This window comes from Yarrowia lipolytica, chromosome 1A, assembly GCF_001761485.1.
Source record: "Yarrowia lipolytica chromosome 1A, complete sequence".
Classification (NCBI taxonomy): domain Eukaryota; kingdom Fungi; phylum Ascomycota; class Dipodascomycetes; order Dipodascales; genus Yarrowia; species Yarrowia lipolytica.
The window spans coordinates 752,689-774,060 of NC_090770.1; the positions used below are offsets into that span (position 1 = coordinate 752,689).

The window sequence follows — 21,372 nt, forward strand, 5'->3', positions numbered from 1 at the left end:
TTGTACAAGTATTGCTCACGCTTATGATTCCGTAAAGTCAACGTCGCTCAGAACATTCAATCGTTTCTTTTTCAACCCCTGAAAAATTTATACAAGCTGCGCACCCTGTATCGCAGTATGATATATCATCTTCGTTTAGGACGCATAATACACCATCACGAGTTGGCCGAAAACGACTTACTCTATGAAAACCTGTCCAATACGCCACCAAAATATATTTGTTTTTAGCCGCCATGGCGAAATATCTGCTTCTAAATGCCTCAGTTGCTGTTATTGGCCCCGTCTGACATTTTTCCAGATTGTCACGACCCAGTTAAACTCAACCTCTGAAATACTTGAGCTTATGACCTGGTTACTTGGACGATCACTTGAGATCGCCGTGGTTGGAAAAAAAATCAAGGAAAAATCTGTGCGGATGCAGAAGCCGAGAATCTTCTCGCTGAATGACTACTGAATACGGAAACGGTCACCTCGCATCGCATATCAGCCCATCCAATGGCGACCCTGATCTGCAGGTGGCTTCCCGGTGATGCTGATCCGTGAAAAGCAATCAGGTAGGGCTTAAACGCCGGGCCCGAGTGAGACATGCGGTGGTTACGCAGGGAGATTGAAGTGATTACTAGTACGATATCCTGGGGTTTAGTAAGACGGCTTACTAATCGAGCTCTGGGTGTGGAGAGGTTAGCTCTCTACTCGTACTCCCCGGATGGTACTCATAAGATGAGGATAAAACACACCAGCGGTAGTAAGAGACCGAAGTCATTCTTCGACCACAGTATCTATATTAATCAGCATTCTGAACAACTCTTTAATTCGTCGCAACTGCTTAGTCACAGTAATCTATTACCCCACCCTCCCCCCACTCGCCAATATGAAGTATAGCCAAGCCGCACATGAATTAAAAGAAGTCTTTAAACGCATAGACGAGACATGTAGTGGAGAAAACGAGCTGACCAAATAACAATTAACACCATTCAACTGGATCATTAAAAAAAAAAGTGTTCACAATTCGCCACCACCCAACTAACCGTCAACTCACATGTATGCTGCATATGCATAAACACACTTAATCATCTGTTTAGTCTCACTTATCACCACGTCATACGGAGATTAGAAGGTATTGATCAACACTCAAGGAGACTCGAAAGACGCCCCAAAAGCAGTCCGTACACGCCTCACCACCCGCTGACTCATCAACCCTACCAACCATGGTCAAACAGATCTTTATTGTGCGACACACCACTCGTCAGGACACGGTTCAGAGCAACTGGGCCGAAACGGCTGAATATGGATACAATCCTCCATTGGCTGATCTCGGACACTCGCAGGCCACAGAGGCGGGTCGCTACATCCGTTCCTTAATGCATCAACAGCCCACACGGGTCATGGTCCACACGTCGCCATTTCTACGATGTGTGCAAACAGCAGCCCATATTGCGGAGGAATTGATTGGATGCAATCCCAAGATCCGAATGGACGCGGCTCTAGGCGAATGGCTGACGCCCGACTACTTTGCCAACTCGAGCCCTCCTCCAGACGACAACCATGCCGACTTGGCCAACCAGGCTGTGTCTGCGCTGCAACGACAAAGTAAGTTACGACTGGTGGAGAACGGATGGAACATTACCTGTCTCGGAGACTCGGGCTCCATGCGCGAGTTCTGGTCGGAAATGCATCTGCGATTCGAGCATTATCTCAAACGTCTGAATGGCTTCTACTCTAAACACAACCGCAAGATTGAGACGCTCATCATCGTCACCCACGGCGCCGGAGTGTCTTCTCTGCTGACCCATTTCTGCGGCGAGCCCGTGCTCAGCGAAATCCGGCTCGGCAGCATTTCTCTCGTGTCACGCGACGAGGAGGCTGACGAGGCCGGCTCGTTTGCCAGTGCCGGCAACAATTCAAAGGACTCCGGGTCCCGATCACGTGCGGGGTCCATCACCAACTGGGCGTGGCTGGGCCCCGATCAGGTGGAGGAGAAGTTTAGCATTGGCTCTTGGCAGCTGGACCTCCTGAACGTTGCAGCCGGCACGACAGGTGCAGCTCACAACGGCAGTGTTCCTGGCAGGTCCAATGTTGATGGCTTGGCGCCCCCGGGCAGCGACATGTCCATGAAGCGTCGAACCTCTTCGCCAGCCATGTTTATGCTCAACACCACTTTCCTCGGCTCGGCTCCCCCCTCAACACGTACTTCGCGAGCCTCTTCTCTTTTGCGACCTAGCGGCCCTCCTCAGATTTTGTCGGTGCCCGAAGGAGTAGTTACTGGAGACAGCGCGTCGCAAAAGGCTTGGGTTGCTGCTACTACAGATTCTACTAGTGCTGCGGCTTCTTCTGCTGCGGCTTCTTCTGCGACCGCCTCTGCTGCCGTTTCGTCTCCTGCAGCCGCTCGCACTAGCGGTGGGTCGCAGTTGACGCCTTCGGCTTCCGTGCCGGCAATGCTCGACGTTGAAAGCGGCAGCAGAAGACAGGAGCCGTCTACCATTAGTGGTTCTGCCTCTAGAGCCCCGGAGTCGTCAGACGCCCCTTCTACGCCGCCCAGCGAGTCTCCCGAAGGCTCGCCCACCACGTCTCCTCAGTTCTCGTCGGGCACGTGGCTGCTAGGCTCCAACCGTTGGTGAAGGGCGCCTGCCTGCTGCAGCCCGAGCGGCAAATAAAAAGCCGTTGGAATCAAGCGACCGTTGGATACGGATGCATGCAACTTTTTCGTTCCTTCTTTTATTTTTTCCTGCCGCCGCTCTGGGCTGCATTTTGCGCTTTTCCTGCCCTGCTGCTGCAGCGTCCTTGATGCATCTGCGTTCCTTTTTCTTTGTTCCGCAACCCTAATTTTCTATTGCTGTGAAAGTGTGCCGAGGTTATGCCGAACGGAAAAATAGGACGAATAATAACATCTATCGAATAAAAATTCTCAGTCGGTGATAGCGGGAATAGTGCGTGACAAGAGAGAATGTGCAGTCCGCGCCTGCGCCTCCACAGAGGTGTAGGTGTAGGCGTAGGTGTAGGCGTAGGCGTAGTATCGTTGTCGTACTCTAGAGGTTCTGTTAATGTATGTCGCTTGTAGTGTCAAACTCGTATCAAATCGTACCAAACTCGCCGACCGAGGCTGGAGCTTGGTCGCTCACACCATCGTAACATCACGTGCTCCTGCGTGAGTTCAAGTGGGTCTCAAATAATAACACATTTTCGCCATGGTATGTGAAATTGCACGGGATGGTATATCCGGCATCGTCAATATGCGGAAAGCCTATTATTGATACTTCTGACAGTCGATTTGAGCGTCAGTCAGGTCCCAGGGCGGAGTCCCAGTCCGAGTTCAGGGGAAGGCGAGAATTTCTTTTGCCCGTGCTTTGCCCTTGCTTTGCCCTTGCTTTGCCCGTGCTTTGCCCTTTCCTTTTTGGCCATTTCGCCTGTGTTATTGATCCGTTTAATGGCGCGTTGGACATGTGTTTAGCGTTTAAACACGGGCTTTTTCCGGCTTGGCACGCAATCTATGAGATGGAAATAAACGGCCATTTACACACGAACCCAAAGTCGAGTGCCACTCTGATTGTCGGCTACCGTCGGGGTTTCCAAACGTCTTTTGGCGCTTTTTTCCAGGAGGATGAGGGGAAGCCTGTGCAGAGCCTCAGACACTTGGCGGGTGAAAAATTTGCGATCCGTGGAGTCTCATGTTACTCGATGTAGCGAAACGGTGCGCTGCGATACCGTGCGCAGCGACCGTGCCCTCTGCGGTCCGTACTGTACCCTCTGTACCTCCCTCAGAGTGACACGGACTCGTGGTCGCGCATATTATGCTTGGACGCAATGAAACAGCCGTAGAAGACGGCCGGTGGTAAACATTAGACGCCATTGGATTTGGGGACCTTGCCGAGATGAGCAAGCGCGGCCAGTCCGGGAATGGGGTGGTGCCTGAGCAGTTTGGGGTGGTGTCTGGCAGTCAGGACCGACGCTCGTTGACGGTAGGCTTACGCCGACTGCATCGGTAGTTTATCCCGTTGGCACGGGCTTGTCTTGTCTTGGTTTTGGACCAAATGCCGGGGTGTTTGGACAAACGAAAAACCAAACCAAGGGAAACCGAAAAGCCAGTCAACGGTTGTTGAGTGAGACATATTTGGAAGGTGGCACATGATGAGGTTAGTGTGCATATAACCAAAAGTTTGTTGCTGGAAGCGAGGAGTGTGGAAGGGAGGCTTGTTGGTTGTCGCAGGGGTGGATCTGATGCGAGGAGTTGGTGGGTGGATCATGATGGGGCAAGGTGGGTGTGTAGTTAAACGGTTGAGGGGGGAAAGCGACAGACCCAGACGGTCAGGTGAGACCTGAGACACAGCTCCGTAGGACCATAAATATACATATAAACTCCGGGATTCCCCTCAACCGCCGTCACTAGCACCCGTTTTGCCCCGTTTGTTCCGTTGTCTGTCCGCTGGGTTGCACCCCTCGCTTGCCAGCGTACACGTCATACCAAAGGCACAGTGCTTTAAAATAGCGTTTAACGTCTTCCCTTGTCTGGCGACGTAAAAATCCGTGTGAACCAAAAGAAGACAACGCCGCCTGTTTGCAACGTTATCTGCATTTTATCGTCTGTTCTTTTGAACGTTGGACTCCCTCACACTTTTTTAAAATCACAAAAACACAAAAAAAAGGGAACCGCCAGACGGAAACCGGCCGTGTGGGTTGAACTTGTCTACTTGTCGTCCACTGCGTTTTCTTCTTTCTTCCTCTTTCTTATCTTCCTCAACCCTACCTTGACCAACCGCTAACGACTCGACACTCGCAAGTGGAGATACACTCCAGTTACGCCAACCGATTGCACACGACACCACAACCAAACGAGCTACACAGAAACACCGACACACCATTCCAACACACACAGCATGGCGATGAAATACGACGGAGCCATCTACCTAGACCCCAGCTTGGCGCCAGATAATGTGCTGTGCCAGGACCGACCGTCCTTCTTCTCGTGGCAAAGCAGGACCGACACACACAGCAACAAAAGCACAAGCACAAGCACAATCACAAAGCCCACCGCCAGCATCACAAACAACAGGTCGCGATTCGTGCCGGTGGGGACCGGCAGTAACCAGGGCAGCTTATACGAGAATAACAGCAACGACAGCAACAATGTTAGCAAGCCCATTTCGCAGGAGTTGCACGAACAGAATGTGGCCGTGCTGCAGGACTTTGCCAATGAACTTGTGCTCACGGACTCACCCAAGCATGTGTTTGACATTATCGCCAGCACCAACAAGCCCGAGCGAAAGACGCCGTCACTACTGATTGCCATCGACGTGACGCAGTACTACACCAACCACGACGACTCGGCACCGCATGAAAACGGCCACTCGGACGCACACCACATTAATCACAACCACCATAGCCACAACCACAAGCCACCAGTGTCAGCCCGGTCCATCATCTCGCAGATTTACATATACTTCCATCATCTGCCCATCTCCATCGTGGCCATCTCCCGAGATGGAGCCGTGTGCGACGTGCAGTTGTACTCTTCGGGAGTCGACTTTGTGGGTCCCAACCCCCTCAAGCGTGAGATTCTGGAGGCTACTGTGCAGGAGAAGTCCGTCTTCCTGCAGACCATGTCGCATCATGTGGATCGAATCAAGCTACGGGTGGGTCTGTCGGATAACAAGAGACGACAAAACCTGCTGCGGCACCTCGTCATTGACGGCCGAAACGACCTGCAGTTGCTGCTTCAGTTCGACCATGGCTTTTCGTACACGGAAGCCGACCTGGAGGCTGCTCGAGAACGGATTGCTGACTGGGACTACGATCCCTTTGAGCTGTCGTACGATGAGCTGGTCATCATGGCGCTCGTCATGTTCCAGTATATCTTATCTCTTCCTGGCCTGGAACCCTACCGACTGGAAGAGCCCGAATTGGTGCGATTCCTCATCATGATGCGGGACGCATACCACCATGAAAACCCATACCACAACTTCCGTCACGCCATTGACGTGATGCAGGCCACTTTCCAGTTTCTCATTCGACTGGGATGTCTGCCTCCTCCTCTATTTAAACGGGCCCCCAATTGTTCCATGATTCCGCCTATCGGACCGGCCGTCTTCACCCCCGCAGAGTCGCTGGTGGTTATCATTGCAGCTATTGGCCACGACATAAGCCACCCTGGGGTGACTAACGCCTTCCTGGTGAGCTCGCATTCGCCCATGGCCCAGGTTTTCAACGACAAGTCGGTACTGGAGTCGTACCACGCCTGTGTGCTGAACCGGGTGCTTAACATTTTTTGGCCCGCTACCCAGGAGCCTCACCTCAAGAAGCTCATTGTGGAGTCCGTTCTGGCCACCGACATGGCCCAGCATTTCAACTATGTCGACCGTTGGAACGAGCTCAGCGCACGGTGCCGAAGCAAGGGCAAGGGCCGGTGCAACGAGGAGCGCGGCAATCTGTCGCCAGCAGACCGGCAGCTGGTTGGCAGCATGATCATGAAGTGCGCGGACGTGAGCAACGTGACGCGACGACTGGATCTGGCAGAGAAATGGGGCCGGGTGCTGCAGTGCGAGTTCTCCGAGGTGAAGGACGTGGAGACAGACTGCAACGTGCAGACGCTGCCGCCTAACTGTGGCAAGAATGCGAACCTGGCGCAGTCGCAAGTGTCGTTTCTCAATATTTTTGCATATCCGCTGTTCCAACAGTTTTCTGACGCGTTCCCCGAGTTTGGGTACGCCTTCAAAACGCTACAGGAGAACAAGGCGGTGTGGGAAAGCAGACTTGTATAGTATGTATTATAGATGTGATAGAGTAATTATAGACCCCTAAGTACTTGATCCTACAGCGAGTGTGAGCACGACTTTTGCTGAAGAAGAGAGGGACTTTTGTAGGGAGAGAAGCCACTTTGTACAGTGCACAGTACAACTACATTTCTGGGCTTGGGGATCATAAATGACACTTATAGACCATGCGGATAATGATGTATTTTCCGTGCTATAGAACATTGGCTATGATAACTGTTGGTCTAGGTGTCGCACAAGTCTGTACATACTGTGTACATCTACACATACCGTACTTCTATACAAGTAGTGACTTCGGGCATGGAGTTATGATAGTTGTAAAGAATGAGGGTATCAGTACAGTGTGCAAGCACCAGTATAACTAACGATTACATCATCTTTCAGAGCATTTGTGTTAGATAAGCAATGCCTGGAAATGTTCGGGTCACGTGCCAGACGCAGCGCTATGTTACACGTTACTAAGCCAGGGGTGTGCGGTAGTTTGGTCGGTATTATTTGCCGGAAAAACAAGCGAAGATAAAACCAAAAACCAGACATTATTCGGTGCAGTTTATTATCGCTTCTTTATTATATACTATGCAGTGTTAATTATATTGGCAGGTGGTCTGGGATGTACATACTGTACAGTATGTGATATCGGGGTCTGCCCAGCTTAGGAAGGTCTACTCGGTATATATTATGGAGGTAGCCGTTGGTTGATACCGGTATCGGTGCCGGTACGAGTAGAGAGAGGAGGAGGGGAAGTGAAAGACTTACGGTGAGAGAGTAAGAATCGTTTGGATGTTGAGGTGGATGTTGAGGTGGATGTTGAGGTGGATGTTGAGATGGAAGTTAGGTGGAAGTTAGGTGGAGGTTAGGTGGAGGTTGAGATGCAGGTTGAGATGGAGGTTGTAAGAAGAAGTCAGACAGGTCCACCCCACTGAGGGAGAGCAGTGATATCTTTCCTCTCTATTATCAATGATTGAATAGTAGTAAAAGTACGATTAAAAGTCTGAAACGTTCCGCCGGTACTTGTGCTGTAGTTACCAGCTCTTGGCAGCTCTTCGCACCAGTTGTTCCATGTACAAGTACACCCGCTCTCCAAGCCTGATGGAATGATCACCCGCAACAACTCTCGGTTCTGTAAATTACAGACTGAAAAGTGGGGAGAAAATCAAGCTTGGTTTATTGTGTCTTAGATACGAGCTATACGGACGGCGATCAGTTGTTGAGAGACATACATTGCTTCACGTAGTGGTGATAGTAGTGATAATGTCGAGAATTGTCAGTCACAGTCAGTCGGATGTACTGTAGTCGGCCATTCGGACGTACTGTCGTCGGAACAACCACCGTACTAAAACACCTAGGTTCTAACTCCGATGTTGATCTCTATTATAAATGACATTACTAGAAATGGCTACTTTTGCATGCGCCGCCAGTGGAGTGTGTTGGACCCGTACAATATACTGAACAAGGCTGTCTTGTACTCGTACTCGTACAACCTCCATGTACATACTGTACCTCCAAGAACAGTGTCAAATGCGTAGGACTCTTCTCGTCTTGCTGTGGTTGCACTCGACCGCAGAGTTCGTGCTCCGAGTCACACGCTGTTATCGCCGTGAGTTCGGGTGCCGAGCACTTCAAAAGTCCACTTCTCAAACACCGCCCAAGGTACCATCCTTCTGTGCATCCCTGACCTGCTCAAATACCTTGAGCATCTTTCTTCTCGCACCCAGGGCGTTGACACCCTTTTCCTCCAGCTGTGCATCATCCAACTGTACAATATCTTGCCACTCCATATCCTTGAAACACTCTGTGTACTTGTGTAATCTCAGGGCTCTCAACCATGCACTCACGTCTCGTAGCAGTTTGATGTCCGTGGCTGGAGAGGCTGAGGATGCCCCAGACAGCTGTGTAATGGAGGAAGAGGACGAGGTTTGATGATGGCCCTTCATTGGAGTTGCCAGGGAGTGGGCTCCGGGGGCGGGAGAGCCGCCCGGAGTACCTGGCTTTGTGGGGGTCGATTCCTGCGAGTTTGTGTGTTGGTGGAACGAGCTTCGTTTGCTTCTATCGTCTAGCGAGGCTCGGTTGGACACGGTACTCAGAGCAGCCAGCTTCATGGCGGTGGTGTTTGCAATCTGGGCGTTGAGATCGTGTTCGGGGGTAGCGATCATGGATCTTCGCGACCCGATGGGCTCGGTAGACAGCGACGACGTGTGTTTATGGGATGGGGTAGAGGGGAAGGTACCGACAGGAGCATAGATGGGGTTGTGGGCGTTGGGGTTGAGGTTGGAGTGGGTAGTTTGGTGGGGGTGCAGACCTCCGAGGCCTCCGAGACCGCCGGTCATGGCCTGGCCCATAGCTCCCTGGCCCATGGGGGAGGGCTGGGCCGAGGTCTGTTGCTGTTGCTGAGGGGCTCCGTTCTCGAACGAGTTGCCAATGGGAGAGCCGTCAAAGTCCATGTTGCCAAACTTTTGGAGCACGGTGATGAAGAAGCGAATCTGCACGGGGTTGGTCTGTTGGAGCAATGCGTATAGGGCGGCGGTCCGTTCTCCGTCCGACAGAACGCCAAACCACTGCTCAATGGAGCTCAGCTCGTCCTTGAAGTCCTTGTCCAGCGACACAGTGGCCATTTCCTCCAGAATCGCATTGTACAGCTCCAGGTCCTGCAGCCACTTTTCGCTGTCCATGGTTGCTGTGTTGGCGAGACCGCCTCCCAGGTGCTGGAGCCCCGGGGTGGTTCCACCGAGGTTCAGATTGCCCATTCCGGCGCTCAGAGAGCCCAGTCCCGCCGTGGCGGAGCCGCCCAGACCATACGGCGGGTACCCTCCGAGGTCCGAGTGTCTGTAGGACGAAGAAAAGGCCTCCGAAACGGGCCGCGTTCGTCGGCCCGCCAGAGGCGATTCGCTCTGGGGGATATCTTCGGACGTGTGGAGCACGTGGCCCGGCATGAATCTGGGGATGTTCATCTTTTGTGTCTGTCTGCGGGGTCTGTAGTGTGTGTCGTGTCGTGGGCTGAGCGAAGCCTTTGAGTTGTTTTAGAAACGTAATCCCAACTGTTAACGATAATAGTTAGTCCTATAGTCGACCCAACCTCTGCTGCGATGCATCTGCTTCCAGTCTGAAACACGCGTCAACTTTGTTTGGAGGGGAGGGCGAGGAAGACAGTCTGGAGGGGCTGTGCAGCTATATATATATATATATATATATCTAAGATGTATTTGTGACGAGGGGCGCCACTGAAGACGAAAATGTCACACTCGGAGTCACCCCTTCCATTACCCAGCTATCGCATTGTAGTAGCAGCTAATGATCTATTGCCACTTTTAGACTGGGCCGTTTTATTGTTTAGACTATTTTGGGAGCCACAAGCGATAATATACCAAAGCATGCCCAACATCATACAACCAGTCTACAACGGGCGGTAGGGCCAATTAAAGACACGGTAGGCGGAGAGGTGGTCGATGTGTTACGTAACAAACGATTCTACAATGTGTGCTTTGCCCATTGTCCCTTGCACACTGTTTGAGTGCGGCTTTTGATCAGCCTCGTGTGATGCCTGAGTGAGTACAGCAGGAGTGAGTACAGCAGGAGTGAGTACAGCAGGAGTGAGTACAGCATGAGTGAGTACAGTAGAAGTACAAGAGTATGTACTCGTACTGTGCTGTAGATATTGTATGTATCGTACATACTGGGCGAGATAGAAGATAAAACAACAAGACGTATAGTACGTGCTCGTTGTGTCCTACTTACAGTATCGACATTGTGCTGTAATTGGTCTCAGCGTTCGAGTACGATTCTCACTCATACTCGCTCACAGGACCTCTCAGTTCTCCTCTCCACACAGCCCTTTGGCTCGCTTCACAGCCCACCTGGAATGGCCTGTCTCGGCTTGTCTCAGAATCGAAACTCATCGCACAAGAGAAACTTCCCGGACTAGACCTCTGCAGACGTTGATCGACACGTGATTCGTACGTCATTCCGCCGACGTGTGAGACCTGAATTGCAAGTGCAAGCGTCAATTGGTCCCGTGACGGATATGTGACGTTGCACTGTCAGATGGCAACGTGTGGGAAGGGTACAGTACGAGTACGAGTGAGAGTATGAGTGGGAGTATGTACTGTACCCGTGCGAGTACTCCGTGCGAGTACTACAGTACGATACAGTGCGAATACAAATACCGTGCAAGTACTTCGTACTCGTACTCGTACCCGTACTCGTACTCTTCCAGCACTCCTAGAATCAAAATCTTACAGTACCCACTGCACCGTACAGTTCATGCTCGACTCGTGATAGATCCAGTGGACATTTATACCGTTATTGGCCCAAAAACCTCAATTAACGACAGGAGACACGGATTAGCCCCCGGATCAGACGGCAGATCGATCCGAATCAATCAACCGCCGTTTTCCAATATCTCATCACTCACATCTCCGATACTCACTCGATTGCTGTCGCGTTTCGTCGCACTGCTGCATAATCCAGGGTTGGGGTAGTTCCAAAACCGGCGCAATGCCGCAATCGCGTTGCAAAGGGGCAATAATGGTGGGTGCTTTTGTTCGGTTCGGTGGTGGCGGTGTATTGTGTCTGTTCCAGTACTGGTGGTCGTTCTGCAGTCGCAGGCCTCGAGATCGCGTGATCTGTACTCTTTTTTGGTCACATGACCGTAACTCTGCATGGTCGATAACCTCACAATGGGGCTTACAGGATTACATTACGCCTGACATGTCGAGCGGATGGGTGGGGTGACAATAGGCCAAAGTGGAGAGAATAAAGAGCCGGAGGAGCAGATTTTGACGGAGAAAAGTTGCTACGGAACAGGAGGAGACAGGAAAATAAAGTGGGCGTTGCCCTCGTCTTATATGGTGCCCCGACTACGTATTCGGCTCGGTGCCAAGTCATGGAACCCCATGGAAGCAAACACCGGATATGTTTTCACCCAGAGACCGTGCCGTGAGTCACTGTTCTGCCAAAGTTACAGTGGACCGCAGAAGCAGCACAGGAGCAGCACCACCAACATATTAAGAAAGCTTCCACACGCGCACAAGCGGGTTCTGGGCAGTGGGACATTTGGGGCGTGGCGGCAGGCATGGTGACAACGCTCGGTAGCATTGAGCCAAGAGGGTCGTACACAGTGCAAACCCCATTCGCTAGGGGCGGAGCAATAAGGTGGGAGGTGGGGCTGCCCATATATATAAATATATATATTTTATTTTATAATTAATTGGGGCTAGATTGAGAGCAATATTGGGTGACACTTGGGGCCAAAAAAACGAGTATATAACTCGGTGGCGTCCCCCAACGAGACCTGAATCACAGTCTCAAGAATAACCGTTGGCACCAGGCAACTTGTTACTGTTGCTGTTTACCGAACCGCCTCGTGGGCAAATCTCTCACCACACCTTCTCCCCTCCCCAACTTACCCTCCCGTGACAAGGTTTAGGAAAAGACACACGTATTATCATACAGTCAGATTTTATCAACACTCTCCCACCACACGGCCACCAACACGCCCTAACATCACGACTACTACTACTATGGCCGATCAGAAAGAAGTTGATCTCGACTCCGTCATCGACAGACTGCTCGAGGTCCGAGGCTCGCGTCCCGGCAAGCAGGTCCAGCTGATGGAGCACGAGATTCGATATCTTTGCACAAAGGCCCGAGAGATTTTCATCCAGCAGCCCATTCTGCTCGAGCTCGAGGCACCCATCAAGGTGAGTAATTGGTTTTTTTGTCCAGCGGACAGAGGGGGTTTTTGGCCGGCTTTTTTTGCTCGCTTTTTTATCGGCGTTTTGTGGCCCTACGGCTCGCCGGGGCTTTTGTTGGGCCTTTACTCTTATCGAGGGGGAAGGTCCAGATAAACGCAACATTGCCAGAGCCACTTTTGGTTTGTCAGGCAACCAATCAATCGCCACAACACACAACAACAGCAACGACATCGATCGGAAAAATCACAGACTCGGGAAAAATACAGACTTTGATTTCAACACACGTCGACAACGATCCACCATGTTTTGCCACAACGCCGCATACGCATGCTTTTTTTTTCCCGTTGCGGGCACCTGTATATGCACAACACACCACACCCACCACGCCATGCACCATGCCACGCCATCGACCTGAGAACGGAGAACGAAGATGAAAATAATACCGACGAAAAATGGCATTTAAAAGTGGCTATCGAAAAGTGGGATATCAGATGCCGTTGATGGATGCTCCTCGCATGTGAACGTTCTGTGTGTAAACAACGCGCCTTCCATGCCTGTCGGTGTGTCGGATTTATTTGTGCTGTTGTTGCCGTGTTGTTTCTACTGGTTGCTTTTGCCTTCAATTACCCCGTTAGCCGTGTTTTACGGCCGCTCTCATGAGCTCCTTACTAACCCAGATTTGTGGAGATATCCACGGCCAATACTACGACCTGCTGCGATTATTCGAATACGGTGGATTCCCACCGGAGGCTAACTACTTATTCCTCGGAGACTACGTGGACCGAGGCAAGCAGTCATTGGAGACCATTTGTCTGCTTCTGGCATACAAGATCAAGTACCCCGAAAACTTCTTTATTCTGCGTGGAAACCACGAGTGTGCATCTATCAACCGAATCTACGGCTTCTACGACGAGTGCAAGCGGCGATATAACATCAAGCTGTGGAAGACATTTACCGACTGCTTCAACTGCCTGCCGATAGCAGCAATCATCGACGAGAAGATTTTCGCCATGCATGGAGGTCTTTCTCCCGAGCTCAACACCATGGAGCAGATTCGTCGTGTGATGCGACCCACAGACATCCCCGACGTGGGTCTTCTGTGCGACCTGCTGTGGTCCGACCCCGACAAGGACATTACTGGCTGGAACGAAAACGACCGAGGTGTGTCATTCACCTTTGGTCCCGACGTTGTTCTGCGGTTCCTGCAAAAACACGACATGGATCTCATTTGCCGAGCACACCAGGTCGTTGAGGACGGTTACGAGTTCTTCTCCAAGCGACATCTTGTCACTCTCTTCTCGGCGCCCAACTACTGCGGTGAGTTTGACAATGCCGGAGCCATGATGTCTGTCGACGAGTCTCTTCTGTGTTCTTTCCAGATTCTCAAGCCAGCCGAGAAGAAGCAGAAGTTTGTCTACTCTGGCATGGGTGGTGGCCGGCCTGTGACTCCCCCTAGAAAGCAGAAGAAGGCAGGCAAATAATTGGGCATAGATGGAAAGTATTGTTATGTATAAACGGTGAGGATAAATGATAATGAATGAAAGAGCACGCGGATTGAGGTAGTGGCGCGAAACGATGTACTGTATGTATTGTAGAGTGACGTTGTTAGTAGCACTGTGTTGGTACTTACCGCCTGTGTAATATAATACACTGCATCTATGCAGAAACTCTATTGAACCAGGCCCCATCATCTCGGCCACACCGGTGTGAGAGTACCCTTCAACAACATGTACCAGCCTCCGCGACCTTTTGAACTGCCATCGGACCTCGCAGCCGGCATCACGTCGCTGTACCGCGAAAATGCCGACGCCAAAGTCATCATAGACAGTCTCGTGAAGCTCGCTTACGACAGTGGTAAGGAGCAGTCGGAGCTGGTTCACAAGAAGGCCAAGGTGGATGGGCCGCCAGCTACGTTGTCCGAGAGCATAGTCAGCAAGCTGAAGATCTTTCTGGGCATCAATCAGGTGAGCGTGGTTTTACCGATCCGCAAGAAGCTCAACGTCTTCATTGGCGCCGACCCTCGAGGCAAGACGTGGGTGTGGGTGTCGTCCAAGGAAGACGGGTCAGTGGACGACATGTATCCTGCAACGGATACGGCCGACTTTCGGTGTGTGGCTTGTCTTCCTGTTCCCGATCGATCGGGAACGCCTCTGTTCAACATTGTGTTTGTTCCAGGCGGAGCTGCCCAGGAAGTGACCACTCCTCCACAGCCGCTGGTGTTTTCTGTGCCTGAGGAGCCTGCTAAGAAGGCATTTGACGGCTCGCTGTTTCTGCAGGGCAAGGACAAGAACCAGTTCATGTACAAGGACCTCATCTTGCTGGGATGTCAGGGCATCTCTTTGCCCATTTCGGTCCCCGACACGGAGATTTTCGGCGAAAAGTTCCACGTGCTTGCTCATAAGGGCGCGCGGGAGGGCTATTTGTTTTTCATGCAGAACGAGGTGATTTTCGGCTTCAAGAAGCCTCTCTTGTGCATGAACACGGAGGACATTGAGTCCATTTCCTTTTCAACCATCACCAGACTCACCTTCAACATCAATATTGTGCTCAAGAGCGCTCCCGATGTGGCTATGGAGTTTTCGCTGATTGACCAGAGCCACTACGGCGAGATTGCTGGCTTCATGGAGCGTATTGCTGTGAAGAACGAATCCTTTGACGATAAACTCAAGGCCAAGACATTTATGAAGAACCAGCAGCCCGACAACATCCTGGCTGTTGCCCAGAATGAGGCAGAGAACGAGGTGCCTGTGGCTTACGACGATGAGGACGAGGAGGACGACGAAAACTACACTGGAGAGTCGAGTGCGAGCGACGGAGATGCCGATGAGAGCGACGAGGAAGAGGCCGAAGAGATGGAAGAGCAGGAGAGAGAGTATGACGAGGAGCTTGGAGACGACGAGGTGGAGCATGATGAGGATTTGGGCTAGACTGCGAGTTCATCTATGCCATTGGTTGTATAATTACAAGAATATGACGGTATACACTGGGGATGGTGTCGACGAGAGCCGAGTGTGGCGAAGGGCAACCACTTGTCGCTTCTCTCCGCAGATCTGTCTGCAATGTAGTTACACAGCAGTCTTCTAAGGAAGATGTATGGATGGGACTAAGCTGCTCGAGGTGCCAGGGACGTTGTCGCAGGTGGCGAAGGGTCAGAGTCACAATGACACGGGTGTGGGTGTCACGGTGGCGACAACTCCAGTGACAACAGAAGGATATGAACTGCTACTTGGGTACTTCTATAGGTTCACGGGATGAAACAAGACGCGTATGGATCCGAGTCCATAGCAAGCGTGGACCGAGGAGGTTCAACCGGGGGTTTACAAGGGCTGAATTGAAGCATGCACCGTCAATCGGATGTTTCAACGCGATTTCAGGCACATTACAGTCAAATAACTGTCACATTTGGTCGATAACATATGATTCGCTGTCATCTTTGGTCTGTGACAGGCTCATCAAAGTCACGTTTGACTCCAATATGTACTTGCAGTGCATGCCGTTATGGTACATATCTGTTTGGTTGTAATCGAGTATCGACCAGGAGTTGTACTGATGAGTATACTGAAATTATCTGGACTTGGTAGGAGAAATACTTGTCGAGTTCCATTTATTTGTACTCGCTGGGACCGTTCGTGAGGTCCAATAGTCGGAAACTGGTGGTCCCAGGGCTGTAAGAGACATGAAGCCAGTAGTTATCGCCTTTGAGGGGATTCACCTACTCGTACTTGTATTGTTTGGTGTTCGAGTAGCTGTAGGAATACATTCCAGGTGAGATTTAGTTGAGATTTAGTTGAGATTTAGTTGAGATTTAGTTGAGATGTAGTTGAGATTTGGTTGAAGACTGAGATTCATATTGAATGCTGCAGACCCATTGGGAAAATAAATGGTCCGGAAAAGACTACCCAATGAACAATCGTTCCCCAAATACGAGATAAATGGATGTTTGTGAGCAATGGGACAGTCTGCCTGAGGTTGGAGATGTGAGGTTGGAGATGTGAGGTTGGAGAAGAATGCGGGAGAAGTATGATTTGATTAGTTATATTCTGACCAAGGCTTCAGTTCAAGGGTCAGACCAAGTTGATACGGTGGACGTTTTGGAAACAGGATAGGGGATTACTTAACATAGCAATAAAGGAAATGCCTTGGAACTTACATAATGGTACGACGCTACTTGTAATTTAACAGATAGTTGATGTTGCACTTGTTGATATTGGCGTTGGAGACAGTAGATACCCGGTGAGAATCTTGGGTGTCTCCGCTGTAACACGTCTGTGGAGGAGGCTGGTCGTGAAGGGGTTCTGGAGCGGCGACACGTGACTTGGTGAAGGCGTCACGTGTTTGGTTGATTCTGCTGTGTTTCTTCCCCACCCTGTATTCCATGTCAGGTAGCTTGACGTAAACGGGTGTTGGTACTTGTTTCTGGTTGGCATCTCCTTGACGCCGAGTGTTGGTGTCGATAGGGGCCAAGGGCCTTCTACTTGTAGTGCGTTTGGGTCGGTTCTGGGGTGGTATCATCTGCTGATCAGGTCCGGACTTGGACTCTTCCAGGTTTCTCAAGTCTTCAATCCATTTCCACATTTTGACTCCTTGGTCCCTGATGGAAGTTTGAGAGAGGGGTCTTGGTCGTGATATAGAAAGCCACTGTTAGTTGCAAGAGTCGGAGTTGAGACACTCAACTGTCGGCCCCCTGTCGGCCCCCTGTCTACTCTTTATATATTTGGCCAATCGTAGTGAGGCAGGCATCTAGGGCTCACCCTGCCTCAGCCCTTGGAGCGTATGAAGATGCTTCAAGCCCCAACCAGTCTCAGCCAAGCCTCATCAAGAATCAACTAGCAAGCCCCACCAAGACTTGACAATAATTAGCCAAGACCTAACAAGAATTAGCCAAGAATTAACAAGAATTGCCAAGACTTAACTAGTAATTGCCAAGACTCAACAAGCATCAACCAAGACTTATCAGTCAGTTTTTGTCCCTCGAAGCAAACAATCTCATCCATCGTAGCAACTCAGTCAGACCCCTGATCTTGCAAATTCCGTCTTGTCTGGTCCACTACTGTACAGTACCAGTACAAGGACTCATCGTACTCCATGGGACTATCCTTTTGCACGGTAGCTACTCTACAATACTCACTCAGCACTTGAGGCTCACAAGCCCGGTATGTTGCTGTATCATACGTCCCACTCGAGGCGTTAGATCAGGAGATTGGCGTGTTTGGAAGCAAAAAACAACGCCAGTTTTCCATCATTTTTATCGTTTCCATCATTTTCTTCGTTTTCCATCACCCGCAAGTGCTATGCTCGTACTGTACATACATACTGTATACACCCCATTTTCACTGCAAAAGACTGCCAAAATACAAGAGAATTTCTATCAATAAGTCCTTAGCCAAAAAAGGGCTACTTAGAACCGAAAGGACCATCAAGCCAGCTCAGTATATTTCTCATTGAAGGAATCTATAGCAAAACAGTAAGTACAAAACACGAGTGAGACCTAGCGATGCTCATGTACTTGTAGGTTCTTCATGGGATGATCTCCAACAAATCTCGCCTTACTCAGTTCTACTCGAACCAAACTATACCTGGTGTCGTTCTCAGAGGAATAGTGCGATTTGTAAGTAAGCACCGGTTTACCATCAATTCTCGATGGATTTGTCAGCATCGTCCTCGTCGGTTTATATCAAAAATTCTCGATGGATTTGTCAGCAATTGCACTGGTTTACCACCAGCAATTCTCGATGGATTTGTCAGCATCGTCCTCGTCGGTTACATCAACAATTCTCGATGGATTTTTCAGAATTGCACTGGTTTACCACCAGCAATTCTCGATGGATTTTGTCAACATCGTCCTCGTCGGTTTACCATCAACAATTCTCAATGGATTTGTTTGATTTGTCAGCAACAACGACCGTTTATGCTTTCATACTAACCCTTCGAAACCTCGCCTCACCACGCCAGTGCTTCGTTGCTGCAGTTACCCTACCCGTTTTTCATGTAGCCGCATCTGATAAAAATTTCACGTTTGAGTTTCGATTCCCGACTGCATAATTTTTTGGCACCCAAATCGTTCCACCTCACACCACCACACATCACCCCAAAATGGCTACCGAAACTCTCCCCGAGCTGAAAAAAGTGCTGCTGAACGAAGACGGACAGACCGCGCTGGCCCTGCGGTTCCGAGCGCTGTTTTCGCTCAAGGACATGGGTGAAAAGGGCGACAACGGCGCCATCGATGTGATTGCCGAGGGCTTCAAGGACGACTCCGAGCTGCTCAAGCACGAGCTGGCCTACGTTCTGGGCCAGACCAAAAACTTCCACGCAGTCAAGCCTCTGCAGGGAGTGCTGGCCGACACCAACCAGCAGGCCATGGTGCGACACGAGGCTGCCGAGGCTCTGGGAGCTCTGGGAGACAAGGGCTCCGTGGCCATGCTGCAGGAGTACTTTGAGAACGACCCTCTGGAGGTGATTCGAGAGACGTGCGAGCTTGCACTGGAGCGAATCAAGTGGGAGAACTCGGAGGCTGCCAAGACGGAGACTCTGCAAAAGTCTGCCTACACCTCCATTGACCCTGCTCCTCCTCTGCCCACCGACCAGGCCGAGGGCTCCGATAAGGCCACCGTGGAGAAGCTGCAGAAGACCCTGATGGACAAGTCGCAGAGCCTGTTCCACCGGTACAGAGCCATGTTCCGTCTGCGAGACATTGGAACCGAAGACGCTGTTCTGGCACTTGCTACCGGCTTCGATGACTCCTCTGCTCTTTTCCGACATGAGATTGCCTACGTGTTTGGCCAGATGAGCGATCCTGCCTCCGTTCCTGCTCTCATCAAGGTACTTGGCAAGACCGAGGAGGAGGGAATGGTCCGACACGAGGCCGCTGAGGCTCTGGGCTCCATTGCCACCGACGACGTGCTGCCCATTCTCAAGAAGTTTGCCGAGGACAAGGACCAGGTGGTCCGAGAGTCTGCCATTGTCGCTCTGGACATGTACGAGTACGAAAACTCCAACGAGGTCGAGTACGCTCACTAGGAGAGGGGATGATATTTATACAGAGTAATAGACTTGACTGAACAAGAGAAGTTGAATGAACTGGAGAGATTGGTCGAGAACTTGAAAGAAGTCACGTGATCATAAGGGAGGTGTTCAGAAGAAATTTGATACTTGGTGTGGGTACGGCGAGAGCACACGGTATTTGACAGTCTACGAACGACAATGTGGCTGCACAAGAGTGGGAACCGTCAGTAGAGGAATGAAGAGTCATTTTTCAAGGCACGAAAGCATCTAACCGACACATAAACTGGAGACCAAAGTTGTCAACTCCTCTTATCCTTATTAACCTGCCTTTCCGCAAGATGAGCGAGATGTTCTGTAGATGGCTCCGTCATACATACCGCGAGTAGGATGTACTCTATGTACTATATGTACAATATATCGAACCCGATTACTTCAAACACTGGATCTACGAGCATCATCAAGATAGATTTCGTAGACTTGATCGTTCAAGACACATCCCACAGTCCTGCTTTGATGTTCGGACTTGAACATACTCTACGCGCGATATTCAAAGTCTGATATATTTGCAAACCAGGAATGTGTTTGCTCATGCTATTTTTGGAGACGGTAGACATGCCACATGCCACCAGACTCATAGTATACAATAAATAACCCCTCCTCTAATTATTGGTTCGGAACTTGTAGTGACACTTGGTACAGGTGTAGAAGACGGTGGCACCTTCATCGGCAGATCGCAGCTGCAGAGTATGGTACTGCATCTCGTCGTGGCCACACTGAGGACACTTTTCCTTGATGATGGCTCCCTCGTCGGCTTCTCCAGCGGCCAGAGAGGTCTTGACGACGGATCGTTTGGACCGCAGGGCCGAGGGGAATGCGTCGGGGGCGGACTTGGTCACGACTGTGAGGTTGGTGGTGTCTGTGTTAGAAGGAATGGTGAAACCTAGGCTGCGACCCGTGGTTCGAGATTGTATGAAGTACTGAATGGTAGAGGGCGATCAGAGACACTTGCAGGGGACGATCATCGATCGGACTCAGAAGTCAGACTTGAATCAGAGATCAATGAGCAGACTTGAATCAAAGATCATACACATAATCAACGATCAGACATATAACATCAGATAGAGGGATCTAAACATGGTACGAGCCTTCCATGACTCAAAATGATCATCCCATAAGACAGACAGGAACATGTATATCTCAATCATCTGTCTATAGACGGCATTAGAAGCGGGCGGACAGACGGTATCGGATCTCCCCTCATCTGCTAGACATATCGCGTTGCCCACCATCCATTACCAGCAGCCATCCAAAGGAGTAATAAAGACAAGTTCACTCGTCACCCAAACCGCGTCCTTGTACAGCTCCTGCCTCTATCTCCGTCCCTCTGCTTCCATCTACATCAGGTATCTTCGATCTGGTATCGTGATCATTCTGTACATCTGTTCCGATCCATTAAGTCATTCGCATAACTCGTCGCCACATAACTCGTCGCCACATAACTCGTCGCCACATCTCCACCCACCTCGTACTCACTAGCTGAAGGGAAAGAAGCATCACATTGATCACACTCGAGATCTTTGCTGGCGTTGAGCTGAGTGTCCATGAGATTGCCGCAATCCGTGCAAAAAATCAGAGATCCGACTGCCGACATTTTTGTAGAGTTGCGTTGATTCCAGTCTGGTAGACGGCCGTGTTTCAAAGAGCCTTCTGCTTATCGCCAAAAATATGCATGGTGTAGGAAAAAAAATTTCTACATGCAGAGTCATGTGATATCAACTTTATCAGTGGAGGATGGAGGGCGAAACAGCACCGAGGGTGTAAAAAGTGCGGCAGAGGGTACGGGGATCGAGGAAATGGGTGTGACGTGATGAAACAGCAAGTTTTTTTTCTTTCTTTTTTTTCCTCTTTTTTTT

The 21,372-nt window shown here is 50.6% G+C and overlaps 12 protein-coding genes across 12 annotated transcripts; 8 read left to right on the forward strand and 4 right to left on the reverse strand.

Annotated features, from left to right (window-relative positions):
* Positions 1–1,208: 1,208 nt before the first annotated feature.
* On the forward strand, positions 1,209–2,618 carry YALI1_A07538g (uncharacterized protein; the record flags this gene model as incomplete). Its single annotated transcript, XM_499859.3, has 1 exon — positions 1,209–2,618. One exon carries the CDS (start codon positions 1,209–1,211, stop codon positions 2,616–2,618), a length of 1,410 nt encoding a protein of 469 aa, XP_499859.1.
* Positions 2,619–2,715: 97 nt separating this feature from the next.
* Positions 2,716–3,132, reverse strand: YALI1_A07557g (uncharacterized protein; the record flags this gene model as incomplete). The annotated part of the gene is made up of 2 exons (XM_068281680.1): positions 2,716–3,024; positions 3,067–3,132. The coding sequence occupies 2 exons, from the start codon at positions 3,130–3,132 to the stop codon at positions 2,716–2,718; spliced, it is 375 nt and encodes a 124-aa protein (XP_068137781.1).
* A 1,739-nt stretch (positions 3,133–4,871) lies between these two features.
* YALI1_A07575g (uncharacterized protein) lies at positions 4,872–6,752 on the forward strand (the record flags this gene model as incomplete). The annotated part of the gene is made up of 1 exon (XM_499860.3): positions 4,872–6,752. The coding sequence occupies one exon, from the start codon at positions 4,872–4,874 to the stop codon at positions 6,750–6,752; it is 1,881 nt and encodes a 626-aa protein (XP_499860.2).
* A 1,370-nt stretch (positions 6,753–8,122) lies between these two features.
* Positions 8,123–8,365, forward strand: YALI1_A07608g (uncharacterized protein; the record flags this gene model as incomplete). Its single annotated transcript, XM_068281681.1, has 2 exons — positions 8,123–8,286; positions 8,329–8,365. 2 exons carry the CDS (start codon positions 8,123–8,125, stop codon positions 8,363–8,365), a joined length of 201 nt encoding a protein of 66 aa, XP_068137782.1.
* Positions 8,366–8,398: 33 nt separating this feature from the next.
* YALI1_A07624g (uncharacterized protein) lies at positions 8,399–9,712 on the reverse strand (the record flags this gene model as incomplete). The annotated part of the gene is made up of 1 exon (XM_499861.3): positions 8,399–9,712. The coding sequence occupies one exon, from the start codon at positions 9,710–9,712 to the stop codon at positions 8,399–8,401; it is 1,314 nt and encodes a 437-aa protein (XP_499861.1).
* Positions 9,713–10,229: 517 nt separating this feature from the next.
* YALI1_A07632g (uncharacterized protein) lies at positions 10,230–10,723 on the reverse strand (the record flags this gene model as incomplete). The annotated part of the gene is made up of 2 exons (XM_068281682.1): positions 10,230–10,522; positions 10,567–10,723. 2 exons carry the CDS (start codon positions 10,721–10,723, stop codon positions 10,230–10,232), a joined length of 450 nt encoding a protein of 149 aa, XP_068137783.1.
* Positions 10,724–10,846: 123 nt separating this feature from the next.
* On the forward strand, positions 10,847–11,407 carry YALI1_A07635g (uncharacterized protein; the record flags this gene model as incomplete). Its single annotated transcript, XM_068281683.1, has 2 exons — positions 10,847–11,235; positions 11,278–11,407. The coding sequence occupies 2 exons, from the start codon at positions 10,847–10,849 to the stop codon at positions 11,405–11,407; spliced, it is 519 nt and encodes a 172-aa protein (XP_068137784.1).
* An 873-nt stretch (positions 11,408–12,280) lies between these two features.
* YALI1_A07649g (uncharacterized protein) lies at positions 12,281–13,935 on the forward strand (the record flags this gene model as incomplete). The annotated part of the gene is made up of 2 exons (XM_499862.3): positions 12,281–12,460; positions 13,132–13,935. 2 exons carry the CDS (start codon positions 12,281–12,283, stop codon positions 13,933–13,935), a joined length of 984 nt encoding a protein of 327 aa, XP_499862.1.
* A 246-nt stretch (positions 13,936–14,181) lies between these two features.
* On the forward strand, positions 14,182–15,381 carry YALI1_A07668g (uncharacterized protein; the record flags this gene model as incomplete). The annotated part of the gene is made up of 1 exon (XM_499863.3): positions 14,182–15,381. One exon carries the CDS (start codon positions 14,182–14,184, stop codon positions 15,379–15,381), a length of 1,200 nt encoding a protein of 399 aa, XP_499863.1.
* A 62-nt stretch (positions 15,382–15,443) lies between these two features.
* On the forward strand, positions 15,444–15,977 carry YALI1_A07681g (uncharacterized protein; the record flags this gene model as incomplete). Its single annotated transcript, XM_068281684.1, has 2 exons — positions 15,444–15,623; positions 15,666–15,977. 2 exons carry the CDS (start codon positions 15,444–15,446, stop codon positions 15,975–15,977), a joined length of 492 nt encoding a protein of 163 aa, XP_068137785.1.
* Positions 15,978–18,547: 2,570 nt separating this feature from the next.
* Positions 18,548–19,474, forward strand: YALI1_A07712g (uncharacterized protein; the record flags this gene model as incomplete). The annotated part of the gene is made up of 1 exon (XM_499864.3): positions 18,548–19,474. The coding sequence occupies one exon, from the start codon at positions 18,548–18,550 to the stop codon at positions 19,472–19,474; it is 927 nt and encodes a 308-aa protein (XP_499864.1).
* Positions 19,475–20,118: 644 nt separating this feature from the next.
* Positions 20,119–21,110, reverse strand: YALI1_A07730g (uncharacterized protein; the record flags this gene model as incomplete). Its single annotated transcript, XM_499865.3, has 2 exons — positions 20,119–20,375; positions 20,993–21,110. 2 exons carry the CDS (start codon positions 21,108–21,110, stop codon positions 20,119–20,121), a joined length of 375 nt encoding a protein of 124 aa, XP_499865.1.
* Positions 21,111–21,372: the final 262 nt, after the last annotated feature.